The 23,129-nt window shown below is 55.6% G+C and overlaps 1 protein-coding gene across 6 annotated transcripts in view; it reads right to left on the bottom strand.

The window, feature by feature from the left end:
* MBP (myelin basic protein) overlaps positions 1 to 23,129 on the bottom strand; it is a 79,068-nt gene that overhangs the window by 54,336 nt on the left and 1,603 nt on the right. For 3 of the 6 annotated variants that reach the window (XM_079108263.1, XM_079108266.1, XM_079108265.1), the window contains 2 exons: positions 22,434 to 22,505; positions 9,927 to 10,014 (listed from right to left, as the gene is read on the bottom strand). In XM_079108263.1, the coding sequence (XP_078964389.1) occupies positions 9,927 to 10,014; positions 22,434 to 22,484 (139 nt within the window). In that variant the 5' untranslated portion in view covers positions 22,485 to 22,505. Of the gene's footprint in view, positions 1 to 9,926; positions 10,015 to 22,433; positions 22,509 to 23,129 lie in introns of those variants that run through there. The other 3 variants (XM_079108268.1, XM_079108264.1, XM_079108267.1) reach the window with 3 other exon arrangements.

Below are 23,129 nucleotides of genomic sequence, written 5' to 3' on the forward strand. Positions count from 1 at the left end.
CCATGTGTGGATGTGTTAGTGTACATGTGTGAATGTGTTAAGAGTATGAGTGTGTCCATGTGTGAATGTGTTAGAGTATGAGTGTGTCCATGTGTGAATGTGTTAGAGTGTGAGTGTGTCCATGTGTGAATATGTTAGAGTATGAGTGTGTCCATGTGTGAATGTGTTAAGAGTATGAGTGTGTCCATGTGTGAATGTGTTAGTGTCCATGTGTGAATGTGTTAGAATATGAGTGTGTCCATGTGTGAATGTGTTAGTGTCCATGTGTGAATGTGTTAGAGTGTGTGTCCAAGTGTGAATGTGTTGGAGTGTGTGTCCAAGTGTGAATGTGTTGGAGTGTGTGTCCACGTGTGAATGTGTTAAAGTGTGAGTGTGTCCATGTGTGGATGTGTTAGTGTCCATGTGTGAATGTGTTAAGAGTATGAGTGTATCCATGTGTGGATGTGTTAGTGTCCATGTGTGAATGTGTTAAGAGTACGAGTGTGTCCATGTGTGGATGTGTTAGTGTCCATGTGTGAATGTGTTAAGAGTATGAGTGTGTCCATGTGTGAATGTGTTAGAGTATGAGTGTGTCCATGTGTGAATGTGTTAAGAGTATGAGTGTGTCCATGTGTGAATGTGTTAGTGTCCATGTGTGAATGTGTTAGAATATGAGTGTGTCCATGTGTGAATGTGTTAGAGTGTGAGTGTGTCCAAGTGTGAATGTGTTGGAGTGTGTGTCCACGTGTGAATGTGTTAAAGTGTGAGTGTGTCCACGTGTGGATGTGTTAGTGTCCACGTGTGTCCATGTGTGAATGTGTTAGTGTGAGTGTGTCTGTGTGTGAATGTGTTAGTGTCCATGTGTGTCCATTTGTGAATGTGTTAGAGTGTGTGTCTATGTATGAATGTGTTAGTGTCCATGTGTGAATGTGTTAAAGTGTCCACGTGTGTCCATGTGTGAATACGTTAGTGTCCACGTGTGTCCATGTGTGAACGTGTTAGTGTCCACGTGTGGATGTGTTAGTGTCCACGTGTATCCATGTGTGAATGTGTTAGAGTATGAGTGTGTCCGTGTGAATGTGTTAGTGTCCATGTGTGTCCATGTGTGAATGTGTTAGAGTATGAGTGTGTCCATGTGTGAATGTGTTAGTGTCCATGTGTGAATGTGTTAGAGTACGAGTGTGTCTGTGTGTGATTGTGTTAGAGTGTGAGTGTGTCCAAGTGTGAATGTGTTGGAGTGTGTGTCCATGGGTGAATGTGTCAGTGTGAGTGTGTCCGTGTGTGAATGTGTTAGTGTCCATGTGTGTCCATTTGTGAATGTGTTAGAGTATGAGTGTGTCCATGTATGAATGTGTTAGTGTCCATGTGTGCCCATGTGTGAATGTGTTAGTGTCCATGTGTGTCCATGTGTGAATGTGTTAAAGTGACCATGTGTGTTGATGTGTGAATGTGTTAAAGTGTCCACATGTGTCCATGTGTGAATGTGTTAGTGTGACTGTGTCCATGTGAGAATGTGTTAGTGTGACTGTGTCCATGTGTGAATGTGTTAGAGTATGAGTGTGTCCACGTGTGAATGTATTAGAGTATGAGTGTGCCCATGTGTGAATGTGTTAGTGTGACTGTGTCCATGTGAGAACATATTAGTGTGAGTGTGTCCATGTATGAATGTGTTAGAGTGTGAGTGTGTCCGTGTGTGGATGTGTTAGTGTCCACGTGTGTCCATGTGTGAATGTGTTAAAGTGTCCACGTGTGTCCATGTGTGAATGTGTTAGAGTGTGAGTGTGTCCGTGTGTGGGTGTGTTAGTGTCCATGTGTGTCCATGTGAGAATGTGTTAGTTTGAGTGTGTCCATGTGTGAATGTGTTAGTGTCCACGTGTGTCCATATGTGAATGTGTTAGATTGTGAGTGTGTCCATGTGTGAATGTGTTAGTGTGTGTCCATGTGTGAATGTGTTAAAGTGTCTACATGTGTCCATGTGTGAATGTGTTAGAGTCTGTGTCTGTGTGTGAATGTATGAAACAGAGTTCATATGTTTGTGTGTGAATGTTAGTGTGAGTGTGTTCACGCGTCAGTGTGTGGGGGTGGGAGTGTCTTTGCATGTGAACATGCATTAGAGTGTGAGTGTTCATGTGTTCATGTGTTACAGAGTGAGTGGGGGGAGTGCCCTCATGGGTCAGTGTGTGGGGTAAGTGTGCGTGTCCCCACGTGTCAGCCTGTGGAGCAGCGTGAGTGTGTGTCGAGTGCTGTTTCTCTGTGGCCTTTGCTTGCTGAGGACGGACAGTGTCTTCGCCACCCAGATTGCCCTGGGGCACAAGTGGCATTTCAGGACTGCCTTAGGACGAGGAGGCCCAGCCAGCCAGATGCCCGACCTCACGTCCAGCTGGGCCACCGCCCTGCGTCCTCACCAGGCGAGCCGCTCCAGAATTGGGCAGGGACGGGGCTGTGCTTACACCTGCCCGCGGCACCTGTGATTCTTCGCGCAGATGTCAGGAGGAATGGCCCAGGAGGAGAATTAAAGCCACTTCAGGAAAGCAGTTTCAGCTGGAGGCAAACTGTAGGTGGAATAAACAACTCACCCGGGCAGCAAGCAAGGGGAGAGCCTCCCACGAGTTTCATCTGATCTGGAAACAACATGTCCAGCTTGGCATTAAAGGTGGCCAGGGTACAAAAAAGTCAACCTGTCCGTTCAGATTTAAGTGCCTGAGTCACATCGAGTCACTTAGATTCCCCTGGCTGGTGAGCGACACGGGCATCCCTAATTGGCCTTTCCTCCATGAAGATTCTTTTATCTATTTTAAAAGTCCAGCCACCATTGTGGACATGGCTCAGTCTAGTAGGTAGAGGTTAAGTGGCTAATGCATGGTCACCTACAGAGCTGGGGCTCTGGTCTCCAGGGAGGGGCTCAGGGTCCAGAGGCCTCAGCGGCAGGAGGTGGAGGTGGAACCCCGGGCAAGGGGCTGAACCAAGCCTCTCTCCCCTGGGCTCCTTGGTCACAAAGTGCATGGAGCTCCTCGGGGCTCTTCCACTCAGTGGAGGTGATTAGGAATGATGATCACGAACATCCTTCTTGGTACATCAAATAAAAAACCATCCAAGGAGAAAAACGAGTTGAGAAAAGCAGCCGAGCGGAGCCCGGGCTCTGACTGAGGCTGCAGCGCGGCTAAGTCTCAGCAGGGACGTCTGCCTTCCTATTCAAGGCTTCTTTCCTCTAACCCACAAAATGTTGGCGTCAAAAAGCTCTTGGTAGAAGCGGGGTCCACTTCCGAAGGACTGGTGTAAGAAAACAGGGACATGCCTAATTCTCAGTTACTAAGTGGGGAAGGAAGCCATCGTATGACCTGTGACGCGCCATCTGGAAGAGACCTGGGGTGGGGGAGGGACAGGCTGCGGAGACGGCCACAGGCCGCTTCACAGACAGCATGCCTCTAAGGGGGTCCTCCTTCAGGGTCCATGTCCAGACTGTGGTCCTGGAGGAAGAAGGATGCCCCCGCAGCACACAGGCGCTCCCAAGTCCCGGCGACACATCCGGGCTGGGGTAGGGGGAGGCGGAATCAGAAATACTACCTTTCACTGGTGGAGACCAATGGAGGTGCTTTTCAATTGGAGTGAGACTCGGTGGCTGGAAGAATTGAGGGGACTGTGGTGGGTAATGTGGGTCCCCAGAGGCCTGGGAGCCAGGAGGTTCTGTGCATCCTGGGCTGGGACACGCTGCTCCCTCACTGGCCGAGGCCCATCACATCTGCTCTCTGTGCCATTGTGAGGCCTGTATTCCTCTTTGTTCTAGAGGTCTTCTAGCTGTCCCATTGTGCTCTGCTGACCCTAAGTGACTCTCTGTGGCACCCTGCATTCTGAAGGCCATGCTCTGCTACGGCAGGAGCAGAGGAAGGGCCTGCTTGGGCCTGTGTAGCCATGACCTCCTGGGGTGGCCCCAGGTACCTGGCCCAGTGCTCTCTGAAGTGCCTGGAGTGCCCTGCTGGTTCCCGGCCACATCCTGGCTGGAACCTGGGGCTCCCTGGGGCTGCTCTGCTGGCTGGGAAGGCCTGGGCACGCCCTGCTTCCTTGCTCCACGCTGGCGTGGACGCTGCCTTCTGTCTCTCTTCAGCTGTGCTCACCTGTACCGCACTGCTGGGCACGTGGTGGGCCCTCCCTGGGCACGCCTGCACAACTCTTTAGAATTTGAATACGGGGACACTCAGCATCCTGCTAGGAGGCCTGAAGGAAGCTGGCAGAGGTTGTGGGCTAGAAGGCTGCCTCCGGAGCAGGAGGGGACCGTGCTGGCTTGCACGTCTCCAGGGAGCTTGGCACCAGGTGGCCCACTGCGGGGAGCCCAGGTGCCGCACCCACAGCCATCTCCTGCCCATCCCTGCAGGGGCACTGGCTGCAGGCAGACACCTGCAGAGCTCCTGCTGTGGTTTCCCGGTTTTGCCTGTCACAGAATCATGTCAAACAGGACAGACTAACTGGGACAGCCATCTTCATGAGAGTACTGGAATGCAAGTGGCCTTGGAGACTCCTAATTTCACAGGATAAGAGCACTCTCTGAATCAGGGAGGTATTTCCAATGGAAACAGCACTTACACACGTGTGCAAGTGTGCATTCCCCAGGGCACATGCACACACATGCACAGTGCACATGCTCACATGCACATGCCCCAGGCTGCTGCACATCACGGGTGCAGCTGCAGCCTGGAGCTAGAGCATTTCATGGGAGGGCACTCTGGATATGCTACGTGGTGGTGTTCTGTGGGGCTGCCGCAGTCTGTGGGGGCTACGTTAGAAAGAGGTGAGGAGTGGGCAGCCGAGAGGTGTCACTGGCTCATGAGCTCAGGGTTGAGGTGGCTCCTCCATGAGCCAGGCCCTCTTCTGGAGCTGGGGTTCAGCAGCGAATAACATAGACCAGTGTCCACTCCTCTGGAGGGGCTCCTGTTCTGCCAGGAGGGCCCACCCTCTGTGCCCCTACCCCAGGTCCCTTGAAGCAAGGAGCACTCCTGTGATAGCTCTGGGCGGTGGATCTGTGGGGAAGGGATGAAGGCCGCCGATCTGGCACTGGCACCCCCGTGGACGTGCCTCCCTCTGCCTCTCTTCCCGGACCCTCCCTGCTCTGCCCTCTGAGCCACCAGGGTCTCTGAGTCATGCCGGGTGGGTGCAGAACCACCCTTCCCTGACTGGGCTGTGACATCAGAGGTGGTCACAGGGAGTCTCTGGGACTTGGGAGCTCATGTGGCTGCAGATCCTGCTCACCCGTCCTACAGGGCCACACTGCTCAGCAGCACACATCGCTGGGAGGGGACATGGGGCGGAGACTGGGGTATGGGAGCTGGCTCGTGGGTGTCACCTGCTAGGATGCATCCTGTACACCAGGACTGCGATCACTGGCCCAGCACTGGAGAAGGTGAATGGAAGCAACGGCTTCCTCCACCGGCTCTGCGAGAAACGTGCTCCTTCCTCGACCTTCCACCCCATCAGGGCCACTTCCCGGGCAGAAACTGCACTTCTTGCAGTTTCTCCTCTTGCTCAGTCCCCCTCACCCCACCCCTGGAGCACTGCACGGGACCTGCAAGGTGCTCAAAACCACCTGAGTGGATGAGTGGAGAGCTGTAACTGAGTGTGCAGGAGGGTACACGCAGGGAGGCAGATGTACACCAGGCAAAGCCCCCGTCCCATCAGCCACCAGCAGTGCGTTCACGTCGGACCTTCTGTGGGCCTGTGACGCTGGGACATGAGCCCTGGATGTGGGCGTAAGTCTGGCTGAAAGCAGCATGAATGGCAGCATCCTGCATGGGGCACACTGTCCTCAGGGAACCCTGGATGACCCTGAAACGCAGGGGGAGACCCAGCTGAATGGAGGGAGAACAGGGGCGAGGAGACGGAGCTGCGTCCATTACATGGGAGCCCACGGCGGAGCCAATGGTCAAACCTCTGACCCCATGTGGACCCTCTCTCGCCCTTCTCCTGAGACCTGGGGTGCCTCCAGGGCCAGGAGCACTAGGCAAGTCCTCCTATTCCTTCCTGGAGCGGGGACTGGGCCTCTGTGCCATGGACACGGAGCCAACCTGGCTGAGGAGAGGCCTGAGTGCCTGGATCCTGTCCCCGGCCAGCCAGGCCCGAAGTCAGCACCCGGCCTTTCAGTGCTGAGCACTGTGGGGTGCTGCTGGCTTTCACTGAGGTCGTCACCATGAGGGACCTGGTGCAATGAAACTCTGCACTTGCTAAAACCCTCCTCGAGGCCACTGGGTACCACGCGACTGCCTCTGATAAAACTCTGAGCAGGAAGCAGAACTAGAATCTGTTAGGCATCTTTGCATCCTTTGAAAAGCCCATGTGGATGTCTTTGTGGTGATGGTGGCTACTGTTCCCGAACGCTGCCTGTGACCCTGTCTTCTCGGGCACAGGTGGCCCTGCTGTGAGCCCTGCTCACAAACACAGAAGCCAAGACACAAAGACAAGTGACCTGCCAAGCCCAGCAGCCGTGGGGAGGAATCCGTGGAGGCAGCGGGCAGCCCTCGGCCGAGGTGAAGCAGCACTGAGCCCGTCCACACGTGGCGGTCCTTCCTGACGTGGCCCAGTGCCACAGCTGTCCCTACATCTCACTGCCTGCTCGAGCGTCTCCTTACTGTAAGCTCACTCGTGCCCTGGGAGATGCCTAGGGCCGCGCGTGGACCAACACAACACTGAGATGGATGCCTTCGTGCTCAGCACGTGTCTCCGCTGGACAGAGTTGCCATGGCTCTTGGCAGGATTGTCCTGGTGTGCTTGGCTTAGCCACACAGGGCAGTGGAAGATGACGCCTGCCGGGCGAGCCTTCTAGCCATGGCACTGTTATCGAACTTGCTCACGAGCAATGCAAGGAGCTCTCCACCCTTCAGCTCAGACCTCCCAGAAGTCCAGCGGCCCATCGGGAGGCACCGTCCCTTCCAGAGGGCAGTGGCGCCCTCTTCTGATGGATGCTCTGCACTGTTGGTGGGAGGGAGAGTGGAGACTGGGCTGGTGGTTAGAGAGCTCTGGAGGGGTCGGTGGGACCCTGCTGCCTTCCTTCCGCGTGGTCTTCAGTGACAAGGACAGCGTGCTCAGTGTGCATGGATGTGTGGATCCAGTGCAGCTCAGCAAATGGTTTACTGCAAAATAACCTGGTTCCCCAAAGTTTGGACAACACATGGTTCTCTAGGTTACCGTGCCCCGAGACGTTTCCTTCCTCCTTGTGTAATGAGGCAAACAGCTCTGAAGAGGAACCACAGTGCTGTCAGAGGAAAACCACAGACAGATTCGAATCGTGCTGCCCATCTCTGAGGCAGACCCTCACAGGAGTCTGACCAGCCATGAAGTCCACACCACCTGAATGTGCATCACTAGGTCAGCTCTGGCCTGGCGAGGACGCACACAAGTGTCCTCCTTTCAGCTGGGCTTTGCAACTTGGAGCACCAGGTGTGAGCCACATGTGGCAGACCCTCAGTCCCTGGCCCAGCTGCCCTTCACTCTCTAGTCCAGCTCCTGGTTGGGGAGCCTGGCACCCAGGAACTGCTTTCTTCTGACATCCCCAGAGGTCTTGGGTGGGGCGCTGTCCTGCAATGATCTGCTAGCTAAGGGATAACGACTTTTTCTTCCCTTTTCACATCTCCGACTGCATTCTTCTGATGAGAGGAAAAAAATTCACCAAGAGCTTAAAGAAGCCAGTGACACAGTTGCCCACGACACACGGGTCCACAGACGCCAGTGAGGCCTGCTTTCCTGCCAGGCTTAGAGCTGCCTTGGCAAGGAGAGACCTTGTGAAGGGGCAGGGGCTGCTGCTGTCAGCAGGAGCAAAATGTGCACCACGTTTCAGCCTCAGAAGAATCCGCATCACATTCCCCAATCGTAGAGTCCAGGTTGACCATCAGTCTGCACCTTTAGACTGGAGTTCTGTGGCTTCCCATAGGGGTAGGAATGGGAGGTCACGAAGTTCAGGGGCAGAAGACCAGCAGCTCGCATCTGCATCACGGGGAGTGTCGAGCAGATCACTGGAGCGAACGAGGCCCCCCCGGCCTGCTGACCAGGGGAACTGAGGGTGTCTGAGGCTGCAGGCCCCTGGGGCTCCCCTGCACTGGGCTGGCCAGGAGTCAAGCAGCATCTGCACTGCAGGGCGATGGCTCAGATGGCACAAGGGCCACGGCGTGGGACAGGCACGGGCCTTGCGCTGTCCTGGGCCCCAGTGTCACAGTAAGCAACGACAGAGCTGGCTTCTCCTCAGGCACACGTGGGCTGCGTCCCTGGAGACTGAAGAGCTACATGTTTCTGTGGTTCTCACTTAGCCCTGGGCAGTAACTGTCCACACCGAGGCTCAGGGGCTGCTGTGAGACTGTGTCAGGAATTGCAGGGTCCTGCATCCCGGAGGGGTCTGCACGGGCCCCCCGCATCCTGGAGGGGGTGTGCACGGGGCCCCCCGCGTCCCGGAGGGGTTCTGCACGGGGCCCCCTGCATCCTGGAGGGGGTCTGCACGGGCCCCCGCGTCCTGGAGGGGGTGTGCACGGGGCCCCCCGTGTCCCGGAGGGGGTCTGCACAGGCCCTGTGAGTCCCGACAGCACACACACGCACAGGTGCGTGTGCCTATATGGTGATGGTGGCAGGACGGCTGTCGTGGTGACAAATGACCCTGAAAGCACTCGCTGACGTGAAGAAGCCGTATGCTGAGCAGTGAGCCCTGGAACTGGACGCTGGCTCTCTGCTGTGGAGCTCTCGCTGCACGTCTCTTCTGGGCATCGGCTACTGTGCGCTTGGAACATGCGAGTCAGGAGGGTAGTGAAGGAGACTTGCTCTGCGACCCCTCAACTGGGCTTACTCTTAACATGGCCAGCACTTGCCTTTCCCGTCCAACACGGAGAGGGTGCCTGGCCCTGCAGATTCTAAGCGCATGCCATGGTTCCCAGGTGCCCGTGCTGCTGCCCTCTGCCCTTCCCTCTGCCGCTCTGCAATGGAAACCCACTCCCTGCAGGCAGGGCACTGTGCTAGGAAGGCCCCAGGCAGTTCCTGTGAGGATGGACACACAGCAGCAGACGTTGGGAGGGCGTCTGTGGAGCCTCCTCATTCTCCTTGAGCCTTTTGGCTACATGGTTTTCACATAGCTGAAGACCCTGGACGGCGGCAATGACGTGCTGCACTTAATGTGCTTTCCAGGAGGAATTTAAGTGCAGAAGAGAAGGGACTTTGAAAAAGCCAGCTAATCAGGAACGAGAACACTGGGGTAGAGTGACCTGTTTAGGAGGGAAAAGTAGAGGCCAGGAGGGGTATGTCCAGGGAGCTGCTGGCCCCCAGTGTCTATCAGAAACCTGTTCCCCTTTCCCTTGGGGCCAGGGAGCTCTGGGGATCCAGGCACACTTGATACCTCCTGTTGTCCTCACTCCTGGAGTAAGTGGAGAATGGAAAGGAGGGGAGCTTCCAGAACAGCCCTCCTGCCCGTCCCAGGCAAGTCACTGCACTTGGGTGTGAGGAGGAAAGAACATATTCAACCACTTCTACTCAAAAGCAGATAAAGGCACCCCTACTCCCTCCTGAGGAAAGTGGGAGAGAGGCCTGTATGCCGGCAGCTTATATTCAGTGAGGCGCTACGAAAACACCGCCAGCAGCGATCTCCCAGCACCCCGAGGCCTGCAGGGAGCACGCGCACAGCAGCTGCCGCGGCTGGCGACTTCACGTCCTGCTCCGCCATTGCAGATGGCACTCCTGGGCTTCCTAATGCCCGCACACAAATGGAGAGACAGAGTATGAGAGAAAGACCGCACAGAAAGGAGAAGACCCGCGCTCTCGGGGTCTGTTACGAGAGAGCCAAAGACACAGAAAACGAGAGGACAAGGTCACCAGGGGCCCGCTCTCCACATGCCCGCTTGGCCCAGGACTGCACCCGGGATAGACCGGGTCGCCCATGAGAACGTGCTCTGCGCAGCTGGAGGCGGGCGGGCCAGGCCCACGCTACCTACCGAACACCTCGTTGTCTTCTGAGGACGCCTGGGCGAATTCACTGAGATTCCTCCTTCTCCCAGGTTCTCCTCTGTGAGTGCCACTGTCCTGGAAGAGAACGCAGCAGAGTCCCCCTCAAGATGGTGCTTCAGAGCTCCCGAGCGCAGGGCGCGACCCTCCCTGCCCTTTCTCTCCGTCTGCAAGCAGGGAAGGCAGTCCCAGTTCAAGGGCGGGCTTTCTCGGGGGATTCCGGATTCCGGCCTGTTCTCTAACTGAGTGCTCACCTCTCCCTTGGTGCCTCTGACCATCTCATGCAAGAGAAGCTGAGTCCCAGCCTGGGCAAAGTGAGCAGCTGGGCCTCAACCCACTACCCCGGGAGGGTGCCTGTGGCCAGGTGGCGTCCTGGGGCAGGACTGACTTCCTACAACCTCAGCTCTGGCTAACTGAAGGCCACTCGTTCTTTAGGGGCAGAAATTGGTGCTTGGTCTGGGGGCACCATGTTGCTGTGAGGCGGGAGCTTCCCCTGCGGGGAGGTAGGCCGCATCCCACTCCTGTGGGAATCTGTGCCCTTGGAGGGAGCCGAGCTCCTCGCCTCCCCTCTGGGCCTCCTGTCTGCTACTGTCTGGGGCCCTGAAGGCAGCAGGATGGTGAGCTCTGCTCGAGCGTAGAATGTGCAGTGCACAGCTTCAACGCCAGTGTAGACGGCAGGGCGGGTTCTGCCTCCTGTACCCGAGCATCTCCTTGCTCGCCTACTTCAATGTGCGATGCTGCACAGGAGACCAGATTCAAAGCCCCGCGGGGTGCAGGCCTGTGCTCAGGCCGCCCGCCCCTCCCGGGAATGGCGCTTCCCCTCCTTCCGGCCTGTCCCTGGCTGTGCCACGGAGGCTGCACAGGCCTGTCCCCTTCTTTGGTCTTCCCACGAGGGGCTCGCACTGCCCGCTGCTTTGCCTCTGGCCTTTGCCTGGGAAGGAGGGTCCGGACGCTTCATGTCACACAGAGGCCGCCCGCTGGGTGCTGCAGGGCGCCCGCGGTCCAGCGGGCACGAAGACCCGGCCAGGCTCCCAACGCCCTTCAGCTTGTTTGTGCTTGTTTTCCTCCATCACAGCCACACTGCCTGAGCTGTGAGCCTTATCACGATGCCCATAGGCAGGAGGGCTTCTGGAAGCCGAAGGAGCCACACCGGACCTTTCCAGGTCTTTCCAGCACCTCGGCAGCAGCCCGGCCACAACCCAGTCCCAGAGGTTCCTTCTCCAGGGCACCGCTCCCTGTGGCTTCTGACTCCGGCCCCTGCACTTATTTTGCTCTACTGTTTTCCAGACCAACCCCTCATCTCCTGAAGCCTTTAGCCCAGGACCCTAAAGTCTGCATGGTTTTGATTTTACATTCTTCCCTTCTGGAGAGAGGAGAAGGCACAGCTGTGAGTCACACCACAGGGTGCATTCTCTGACTTAAGTACCAGCTGTGTGACCATGGGCGTGTCTCTTAGCCTCTCTGTGCTTCCGTCTTCTCATCAATAAAAGGCAGGGAATGTGAATACTGCTTGGCATGCTTGTAATGAGGATAAGTTGGTGTTTCAAGGTGGGCAGAATGTGCCTGGCACGTGGAAACTGCTCCTATGTGTTTGTTAAGTGAAGTGGAGATTTTAAGAGAAACCCAGAGAGGAGGTGGGGTCTGCCGGGAGCCTGGCGCCTGGCAGCTGGCGGCTCTTCCCAGCTCCTTCTTTCCCTGCTGGGGGGCTCTGATCCAGAGCCTCTCCTCCTGGGCTCGGAAGATCTGTGCTGCCCCCTGTGGGCCAGGAAAGCAGCATGCGGCCACGTGGGGCCTAGGGAGCAACAATTTGGGGCTGCCCCACAAGGACCCCCACCCCGTGCACCCTGCCCAGCGGCCCCAACAGAGGACAGGGCTGCTACCCAACGGCTGCAGCCGGCACTTGGGCTGGACGGCAGGGTGGAGTTCGGGGCGTCCTGGTCTTCTGTTCTCACATGTCTGCAGTTGGGCTGTGTCTGCAGCCAGTGCTGGTCAATTGCCTGAAGCCAGCACGCTTCCTGTCTCGGGAGATCCCCGGGCCTGCCCACCCCGCACACAGCTCTGGGCAGCTGGACTTGGGCCTGCCGCTGCAGTGAACACCGTCATGGCTAATCTGTGAACGGGGTCTCTTTGGAGCAGGAGCACTTGCCGTGCTCACCAGGGCAGTGGGCGTTCTGGGAGAGGAGGGAGGGCTCGTGCATGGCATGGAAGGACTCTCCTGCCCGCTGCAAACGGGAGGCTCGTGTGCAGAGTGCCCTGGCCGATGAGGAGCTGGGACCATGGTGGGGAGCCTTGTGCACAGAGGCGCTGTGGGCCCCAGCCGGGTGCTCCACTAGACCAAGGGCAAACGCGTGCAGGTCCTCCCCCTGCTGCTTGCCAGAGCTCCTCCGCCTGTGGGCGTTTCTCCTGCAGCTCTGCCCCAAGGCAGTCAGTGCATTGATGCTTATTTAGGTGCCGCCAGTGCGGGCCAGCACCAAGCTCACGAGCACAGTCATGTGCCGGCCATGTTCTGCCAAACTGAGCGAGGAATCCTTCCTTTTTTGTTCTTTAGGTGCAAGTCACTTACTCCTGGGCTTTTGAGTTTCGGCTGGGGGCTTTCCCAACATGTTGCTTTACCATTTTGGTTGAGCAGAGTGTGACCCAAGACACTGTGCTCCCCAGACTCTCTCAAACTCCACAGTTAGCCATGAAACCTCTCTCACCACAGGCTGAATTGTGACCCTTGAAAGATATGCACCCGTCCTAACCCCGGTTATCCGCAAACGTGGACTTATTTGGATGTAGGGTCTTTCCAGCTGTCATCGAGTTAAGAGGGTCACAGTGGATAAGGGTGGGTCCTAACCCAGCAGTGTCCTTATGGGAAGGAAATCCAGATGCAGACACGCAGGAAGAACTCCACGTGATGCGGGAGGAGAGGGTTTGCTGCAGCCGCAGCAGTGCAGGCCAGGGCTGCTGGGGTGCAGGGCTGGGGAGGCCAGCCCTGCCCATACCCTGAGAGCAAACTTCCGCCAAACCACCAGCATCTCAGTGTGATTTGCTGCAGAAGCCACCGGAAACACACCATCCCCCACAGGGCCCAGACACTGGATGCCGACACCCACAAGTGACAGGAGGCGGAGGAAGAAGTGTCACTCTGGTCCTGAGGAGCTTCCCGTCTCTGGCTCTGTCATGAACCAGCAGCTAGTCTCCTGCGTTCTGTGAGTAGAGCATGGAAGAGACGTCACTTGGCCCTGAACTCTAGTCTTCAAGCACAGCTCCCCAGGGGATCGACATGGGCCCTGTGCCAGGCCGGGATGGACTCACAGACTGGCCTCCTTCGGCCTCCAAGAATGTACTGCACTTGCCTCGGTCAGGACCACGTGGGGCCATGAAGGAGAAGGCTGAGTGGCATGTATCCACACAAGGAGCTACTGCTTCACCCGCAGGATGGCCAGAATCAAGTGGCTGAGCGAGGGTGGTGGGTGGAGAGGTGGTGGAACGGACGGGGACTGTGCTAGTGGGCGGGGCGGGTGTTGCAGTGCGTGGGAAACAGGCTGGCAGTTCCCCCAAGTCCAACCTGCGGCCGCTGCGTGACTCAGCAAGTCTACTCCTAGGTACACTCGCCAGGGAAGTGGAAGCATGCCATGGGGACAGTCCAGGAGACGAAGGCTGACCGCAACAGAGTGCAGCAGCCATAAGGCAGGGCCACCCAACCTCCACCAACTGGAGGACAGATCGTGAAACACTGGACGTTACTGCGAGGCATACTGTTCAGCAATAAAAGGACACGAAGCCCTGACACACCGCAACTGCACCACGCTTGGGGGACGAGGGCAGACACAGGCTGCACACACAGCTCACTCGAGGGACGTCTGATAGGAATCCAGGCAGGCTGGTGGTGGCCGAGGGTTAGGTGGTGATGGCTGACCCTGATGGGCACGGTCGGTGCCCTCACCAGGCACACCAGCTTTCTAACACGGGCCTGAGACGGCTGCACACATCTGTGACTACGTTAGTGTAAGGAGCAAAGTTAAATGTGTGACATTCTTGTGCTGTGTAACTTGCAAAAAAATAACTTGAGTGCTCTGTGCTGTAATGAGGTAATGATGTGGTGTTGCCCCAAGATAGGACTGACATTGCCCCCAAGTTGAAGACACGTGCAACTGACCCTGAGTAAGATAACTGACTTCCCCCTGACCAAGACCGGCTGGCAGGGTCTGATAAAAAGGGTTTAAAAGGACTCAGGATGAGCCTAGCTCCAGTCCCCGATCTACACCAATGACGCCAGTGCTGCGCCAAGCCTGAAGGGGACTCACTGACTTGCTCGTTGCTTGATGGACCATCCATCATCCTGACCGTGACCAAGACGTTCCTGTGGAAGTGACAGCAGAGCTGCCCGTGTGCATCCTGCCTGAGACGTCTCCGCCCGGCCTGCCTGCCGGGACCTCGCCGCCCTCCTTCACCTTCCAACCGTCCTCGCCGATCAGGACTCCGGCCGGAGGGAGCTCCCCAGCGAGATCTCCTGAGCCGTCTTCCTGACTGACCTCTGGGAGTCGCTGCCCTTGGACTCAAGACAGGTCAGGAACGGGTCTCAGTAAGGAGTGAGTCTTGCTTATTCAGGGCTTATAATAATTCAGTGATTAAGTTATGTGTGGTATTGGTGTGACTAAAAGTTAGAATCACTATAAATAATTGTGTGATCAGCATCAAATAAAAGCCAACTGATTTTGGACCAAATTTACTCTCATTGATTCCTCCTTGCTGCTCGTGACAGTTAGAAACACTGCATTCCACATTTTAAGTGGGTGAAGTGTATGGCATTTGAATTCCATCTCAGTAAAACTGCTTAAAAAGACACCTGTAGGGTTGGGGTGTGACTTGGTGTTAGCGTGCTTGCTGAACCCTGTGCAGGTCCCGGGCTCATCCTCAGGACTGCAAAACAAGACAAAGTCCACAAAGGGTGAGTCAGCAGGAAGTTCGACAGCATCACCAGCTGGGGCTGGGGATGCTGGAGGCAGTCCTGATGCCTCTCCTTGCAGGAAACACAGCTGTGGGTCAGCAAATGGCCTTTTTATCTACTTAGTTTTAAGGCACACTTCCTGTGAGATCACTCTGTAGGGTGATTAATATTGCAGAGTTCTCCAAATAACAAAGGCAAAGAAATGTGCTCAAGATTATATTCAAACGTTGACTTTTAGAAGCCATACCAAAATAAATATTACCTAGCATCGCAGTGAAACTGTTTATCAAGGCCTGTTATGCAACTGGACCCTGGCTCTTATTTTAGGAACTCAGACACCTTGCCATTTACTCCGACTCACTGGCTATGTGGGCAAGGAGGATGGTCAGCTCTGGAAGGGCTGGGGTAGAGGGAGAGATTCTGCTCAGCACAGTGCTTCGCTTTAAGAGCTTGGTAGTAAAGTGAATTTCAAGTTTGAGTAGAGTGCACTTACAGCCAATTCACGGAACGGCATTCATTCAGCTCAAAAGTACTCTACATTAACGCAAATGCACCGAAGCAAGGGAAGCTCTGGTCTTACTTGGAAGGTGGATACATTTCCTTTAGTTTATATGATAACATCATTCCTACTTAGTTTTCCTACAATACTATCCTCTGCTTCCATGTGATTCTTTAACTGCTTCCTGCAGTGCTGGTAACATGGTGATAGATCAGAGGCTTGGAGCAAGGCACATTTTTGCTCAAAAGAGAAACATGGACTCATTAAGCATAGACATAATGTTCCTGAATTGCATGCCCAGCTCTGCCCAAGCCCTTGGCCTCTTCAGTGTCCTCTCCCACTAAACCAGCTCTGAGCAACTGTCCCAGAGGGTCATCGGGCTGTTCAGTGAGCTCACCGGGCAAGGCTTGACCGCAGCGCAGTCATTGGGGACCTCCTCATTACGTGTTTACTGATTCTTTTCCACAGTCAGGTCTTTGGAAAGGTGGAAATGAAATTTTCTCAGTGAAAACAGGTCTGTGAGTACCAATGCAACGAGACTGAGAGGTGGAGAGACTCACACGGGCTTCGAGTGCACCACCCTCCTCAGGTCCGCGTGCTCCACAGAACAGCAGCTGTGAAACGGAGCTGCCGCTCGCTTCTCTCCGCAGAGCAGGGCTTTCCTCCAAGGCAGGTCTGCCGTCCCCGCGATCAGAGGGACACACAGAGCAGCACACCCTGCTCGACTGGCTGCAGGGCTGCAGGAGCACACGGCTAGTGCCTGGTTCTGCGTATTCAACAGCAAGATGCACCACCTGGCCCGACCGTCGTGTGTTGAGAATTTCACGCACAGAGTGCAGAGAGGAGTCCACCATCGGATCCATCAGAGGCGAAGCCACACTTCACCGGCCTGAGTGTGGCGTTCTCCACAGGAGCACTTTCAGAAGTTATGCTGTCCAGGTCACAGGCTCTCCCTGGGTTCATCCTTGGTAGTGAAATCCAGTCAGATACAGTCATGAGAAGATAGGTCATAGAAACATTTTGAAAAACCTCTTCGTGAAGTGTTTGACACATTCTAACAGATCACGTGACATCTAAGCCATCCAGGAAAAAAGCAGATTAAATGGGTTCCCCTGAGTTATTCATGAAACAATACTTGTGAGCAACAAAGGAGTTGTAACTTCAACAAATCATATTTAGACTCTTAGTGTTTGGTATAATCCACATTATTTTATGCTCAGGAACAAAAGATAGAAGACAGGCTTTTCTTTACATGCTGAGGAGTTGGCCAGAAAGGTAGGGGTTCCACGTCCCGAACCACCGTGACTCAGTGTTTTATATTTCAACAAAGATCTGAAAAGAACACTTTTTAATTTTTTGAGTGTGTGTGTGTGTGTGCTGGGAACTGAACCCAGGGGCATTCTACCACTGAGCTACATCTCCTAAGAATGAACAAAACAAAATCCAAACCCTAGATCATGAGTGAAAGAAGACAGGTCATATCTCATGGGACGTGAGTGTCCCGGGGTATTTTGGGCCCTGGGCCTGACCCCTGCAGGCAGCAGGCTGGGGACCTGCTCCACGGGCCCTCCTAACTTGAGACCTGACCTTCCCAAGCCTGACCTTACGATCTGCAAGTCTGTGCCTGGTCTTCTGAGCACGCCACCACAGGCCCCAGCAGGAAGGGGCTCACTCGGGGACCCTGAAGGTCCGACGGGAACGATGTAGAGCTGGGCCCGGGACTGGAGTGGGTGAGGCTGGCAGGAGCCTGTCCAGCTAGTGTGTGCACTGGCTTCATGTGGCCTGAGACCCGGCTCCCAAACAGCTGGTGTCACTACTAATGAGGGCTGCCAAGACCTGGCCTTGTGTGCTCATCACACTGATGTCCCCAAGGGACCCCTGCCATCCTCAGTTTACAAGGTCTCTGAGGTCCCAGAATGTCAGACAGACAAAACACCTGCTAGTGGCCTGAAGTCCAGAGAGGACCTGTGGCCACTCTTCCACGTTGAAGCTGTGATGAGAGACTTCTCTGTGAGCGCACTCCACAATTAGAGCAGTTCTGGTCCACGTGTGGCAGAGTCTGCCGTAGAGCCAGCTTTGGAAGGCTCTGGTCCAATGGCAGCAAGGCGTCCTGCCCCGCAAGGGGCACGGCTTCCCTCCTGCTGGGTGCAGTGACTCGCCCCGGTTGGAAGCCTGCTCTCGCACACTCACCGCAAACCAGCCTGGTACGGAGCCTCTTTCTGCAGATCCCGAGAGATTTCCTGCAGTCTTCCCCACTGAAGACCAGATGAGGTCCCACTGGAGTTGCCCACAGCTCTAACTGGGTTGCAGATTATTCAGATTCCTCAACGGCCTCTGTGAGTGTGACTGTCCACGTGCAATGGGGCTGGGCTCTCCCACAGGGGCCACCTGCACACAAGGCTATTTACATCTAAGATGTTCAAAAGTGGATGACACTAGAACTCTGCCCTTCAGCTGAGGCAGCCATGTTCCTGTGCTGCAGCCACCCATGTTTAACAGCTACCCACTGGGCAGCACTGCTGGGAACATTCCCGCCGTGTGGGCCTGAGCTGCAGGGGTCCTGAGACAGGAAGCCAGCAGGCCGTGGAGCAGTGACTGCCAAATAGGACCATCGTCCTACTAAAAGACACTACTGTGTTCTGTGATTGAGGCCAAGAGGAGGTTTCCAAGGGTGTGTGTGTGTGTGTGTGTGTGTGTGTGTGTGTGTGAGACAGAGAGAGACAGACAGAGAGAGAACATTCTGTGCTGTCTCAGAGAGACTCCATGGTGTGTAGAATAGCAGCTCTCAGGCTGTGCCTGTCCTGAGTGACTCCATGGTGTAGAACAGCAGCTCTCAGGCTGTGCCTGCCCTGAGAGACTCCATGGTGTACAGAACAGCAGCTCTCAGGCTGTGCCTGCCCTGAGAGACTCCATGGTGTACAGAACAGCAGCTCTCAGGCTGTGCCTGCCCTGAGAGACTCCATGGTGTACAGAACAGCAGCTCTCAGGCTGTGCCTGCCCTGACACTGCAGGGATAGCTCAGCTGGTCAGCATCTGGCTGGGCAACACACAAGCCCTGGGCACAGCAGCCTGGGCTTGCCGCCCCCAGCATTTGGTTTTCACAGGGAGAGGACAGACGACTGTGTCGACAGCAGGGGCCAGGCAAGCATGTGCCTAGCCACCTCCCCTGCCCAGGAGTCCAGGCTCCCTACCGAGAGGGAGGCAGCAGGCCTCAGGACGTGCCCCAGTGTGCCTCAGCAGGGCCTGCGCCCTCCTGGCCAGGTTCATCTTGCAGTGTGCTGACGTGGGCGCCACCTGGCCTCCTCTTTCAATGGACACACCAGTGGGTGGGCAGCAAGCCACCAGCCACTGCCTGGGGACAGATCCAGAAGGGACAGCTGTGCCCGCAGTCTTTCTGAGAAGAGTGACCGGGCCAGGCCTTTGGGAACGCTGAGCTCTCCACGGGTGGCTGGCACGGGCAGAGCAGGGGGCAGTGCAGGACCCTCGGCTCTCCACCACCCGAGAGTGGGAGAGATCTGCAAGGGGACTTACAGTGGGGTGCACAGCTGATCTCAACACTTCCTGGGCCTGTCCCAGTCTCAGGGAACCAAGGCAGCAAGTGGGGTCTTGCTCCAGCAGTCCTGGACTGGGCCCCTGGACCCTTCCACACCCTGTCACACCTCTGGACAGAACTGCTTGATTCTCATGGCTCCCCAGCTAGGTAGTGAGATGACATGAGGGTGGACACAGGCTGATTTTTCTTTCAAAACAGTAACAATAGAAATTAGCAACAGCAAACTACCCACCATGCCAGGAGCTGCCCAGGTGTGCCACCCACACCTGCTCACCTGCTTAGGCGTTACCTCCAGTGCTTGGAGTCAGGTAATGTGCCCAAACCCCCCTAAGTGCTTGGGACAGGCCTGGATTCTCATGAGCGTCCAGCACTGCCCCACACCAAGCATGTGGACACTTGAGCAGATGCAGGGATGAAAGGACCCAGGACATTTCTTTCAGCTGGAGCCCTGGCTGGCATCTGGACTTGGAAGGGACAGCCCACTCCTCACGAATCAGAAACTACCTGTCCCTCTCAGAGGACACTGAGGGCAAAATGACTTGGTCAATGCTGAGATGCTGGGCTTAGTCTGGCACTGGCTTTAGGGCCTGCCTGGAGCCTGGGATGCCTGGGAGGCCCTGGTGGGATGTCTCTGCAGACCTCACTGTGCCCTCTCACCAGCGCTGGGTCGGGTGGATCGACAGGCTGGTCCTGGCTCCTCTGTACTGCAGGTTGATTCAGGGCTGCAGGTGCCCAGTGTATACTGGCCTGATCAGGGGACATAGCTGGCCACCAATGGTCCATACTCCCTGTCCCTACACCTCTTTATCAGTCCCAGCTCACTTCCTTTGACCAGAGTGAGAAAAATCAGAACTGTAAGCGTCTTGTGATGACTAATATTGATAATTCACAATTCCCTTTCCTGACTTGAGGACGGGCTTATTTACCAGGCAATGATGTGATCACACAAGGAACTGTGAGCTATCACACAGATACCAGGGGCTCAGAACTAGTGCACAGGGGCAAGCTGCCTTGGGCTGTGCCTTCCGCCCACTGTGCCAGCTATAGGGCACCTGGAACGTGCCCAGGCCATGCCACAAAGCACCCCAGGGTGTGAGGACCTAGAGCAAAACGAAACAGGACAGGTCAGCAGCGCACACCATTTCACCAGTGTTCACATGGATCTGGGCTGACCTGAGAGGTCTGAGGCTGATGAGGCGGAAAAGTCACTACAACTGATTTCACCTGTGCTGGCTTTCCCTCCTGGCTGTGAACAGGTGGGTCTGCATGTGGCACAAGCTCGCCGGGGCTGCCGTGGGCAAGGCCACCCAGCTGACTCCACCACAGTTAAAGTGAAGACTACCATGCCAAGGGTTGGGGTCTAGAGAAGATGATCAAAACTGCTCCAGTGCCCAGTGCCACAGACTGGGACGGGGCACAGGGCCTGACACCCTGCTCAGCAAAGCAAGGCGTGCGGATGTGGGGGTGTTTACGGTGTCGAACAACAGGAAAGAGACTGCAAACCACAGGGAGGTGTTCAGACTGGAGTAGCAAGTCAGTCCTCCTGGGACCTAACACACCACGCCATGCCAACGATCTGGCACTCTGATCAAAGCTGTCTCTCTACTTTTGCTTTTGGTGAGACTAGATTCTCCTTGTGCAGAGACTCAGTGTAAACTGGGTCCTTCACGGCAATAGCACATTAGCATTCGACATCGCTGCTAATTACAAGGAAAGTACCATCATATGGCTTAAGCACACATCAAATGGAGAGTCACCCATCCAGTATTTACGTATTTATAGATCATTCAGGCAGGAAACGCCATGGTACTGTTTGTGACTTCAGTGAAGGCAGAGTATGGACATGAGTAGCAGGAAATCTCTTGCTTCACACGGATGCTCTGAAAGCAAAGTCCGGGAAATCACCCATTTGGCTGATAGAGAAATTGAGCCCAAGCAAACCAGAGAAGGATGCATTACTGCAGGCTTCATCATTAAAATGCTACTGCAGACCACGTGCAAGAGGTGCCAAGGCCATAAGTAGCTCAGCTCAGTTCCCTGGGTATTTTAAAAGTGCATCTGTGTGGGTGGGGGAGAGGGGCCCATGCTCAGCCTGTGCCACTCCAAGTGCGGTTCTTGGTTTGGTTTTGCAGCATGCTTATGCGGGATACAAAGACATCCCAAGAACTGGAATGGTTTCCCCTTGCCCTGTGAATGAGCTTAGATTCAAGGTTCATGTGCAAGGCTGGGCAGGCTTACTCATAATTGGACCCGATTCCAAGTGGTGGAGACAGGAGTGGACAGGAAGTGAGGCAATGGGGACCCACTGGTCATCTGTGATCCACATGAACATCACGCGTCTTACTCGACTCACAGCAAGAGCCCTGACTCAGAGACACTCCTGGGGGTCCAGGCAGTGCTGAGCACTCTAATCAAAGAGGAAGCTGAAGCGCACGAGGCGGAAGAAGGTGGACACTTGCTGGAAGTGCAAGGTCAAGTCTGAGTAGCTGGAAGAGTCGGGTGGTTTTTAATCTGCACTGTTCTGTTTGCTTGCCTGTCCTTCCAGATGTTCTATGTCAGTAGGGAGGGGCGCTTGGAGGGGGCTGGCACCGGACAGGCGCCACCGGCTTGTGGAGGGGCAGGGGCCGGTCTGTGAGCTAAGGCCCAGCATTCTGAGGTGGGCGGGGTCAAGGCCCTGGCTCTGGAGCAATGCCCAGTGCAGGACCCGCAGAGGGAGAACCTGGCTCCTGGCTTCAGAAAGCCCCCAGGTGGCATCTGCGTCTGGGTCTGGGGACTCGACAGCTCTCTGGAAGATGCACACAGGCGAGGTGAGCGCAACCCCAGGAAGAGGGAAGCCAAAAGGAGGCCGTGCAACGCCGTGGACAGAGGCCCTGGCCTTCGCCCCGTCACCAGGTGGCAGGTTCAGCACAGGGTCAAGGGAAGGGCTCGACTGTGGTCATTTGGGGGCGCGTGGGATTCAGAACGAGTTCTCCAGCTCGTGGTCGGGGCCAGAGCTCAGCTCCCCACGGGGAGGGAAGGGAGGCTGCGCCTTGGAAGACAAGACGTGAAACCAGGGTTTCGAGCTCAGGAATGCGAGCCTTTCCACCCTTCTCAGGTTGGTCTAAAGCTTCATACTGTTTTGAAGTAGCAGCTAGTTAGACAGATACGTGAAATCTGGGAAATACAACTAAAAAATAGGACATTTGAAAACACAAAATTGTGTTTGTGTGAGAGTGAAGGATGTGCAGTCTCCCCTCAGTGGGAACCTGGCGGGCGGGCCTCCCTCCCCCTCCCTCCTCACTTCTCTCCCCGCCTCCATCGCTCCCTCCCTTCCTTCCTTGTTTCCGTGAGCCCTGGACCACCCCCTCTTCCTGGATAGTTGAGAGTAGCAACCGATCACAGTGACAAGGACCCGGCTGCTCTGTCTGGGGAGCTGTTGGCTAAAACCCGCCTCTGGGCGGGGCTACTTCGGGGGCTGTGGGGCCACCAGCTGCATGTTTGGGGCCAAGGATGCTGGGATGGTGTCTTACCCTACTGGCTTTCTCCGCACTTGACTCTCGCTTTCCCACGTGGTTCCCCATCCTGAGCCGGTGACCTCAGAGCTGAAAGAGAAGGGGAAGGGGTGAGCCCCAGGTCAGCACTTGGGGTTTCTACATTGATTTTCCATCACAACAAAAATTCTGTGAGATATAACACTGATTTTTGGGAAGAGAAAACCAAAGCCCTGAAAGCTGGGGAGATGGGGCCACAGCCATCTCCTCAGCAAGTGCCACTGTCTCTCAGCCCACGGAGAACTAGGAAACAGAAGAGCACCCACACCCACGTTCTGCTCAGGAACACACTCCAGCGTGTGTCCTCCTGAACAGCAACGTCAGCCCACGTCAGGAAATCCGGCGCGTCATCCACACGTAGATGCACACTCAGGTGTGACGCAGGATGAACTAACTGATCCGTCAGAGAGAGCCCGCCCTTTTGTCAGCGAGGGGCAGTGAGCCCCGGGCCTGCCCGCTTGGGAGAACCTGTATGACCACAGAAGGGCACAGCTGGATCGAGACAGCGTATGAGACAAGGACGCAGAGACTTTGCAGAATCTGCAGGGAAGATAAAGTCAGATGAAAACAAGCACAAGGATGTCCTTTTTATGTTCTGGATTTCTGTCCAAAAAATGCACAGAAGTAAAGAACTTTAGCCAAAACCATTCAAAACCAGTTGCCTGTCCCACCTTC

The sequence above is a fragment of the Sciurus vulgaris genome (assembly GCF_902686455.1).
Source record: "Sciurus vulgaris genome assembly, chromosome: 13".
Lineage (NCBI taxonomy): Eukaryota > Metazoa > Chordata > Mammalia > Rodentia > Sciuridae > Sciurus > Sciurus vulgaris.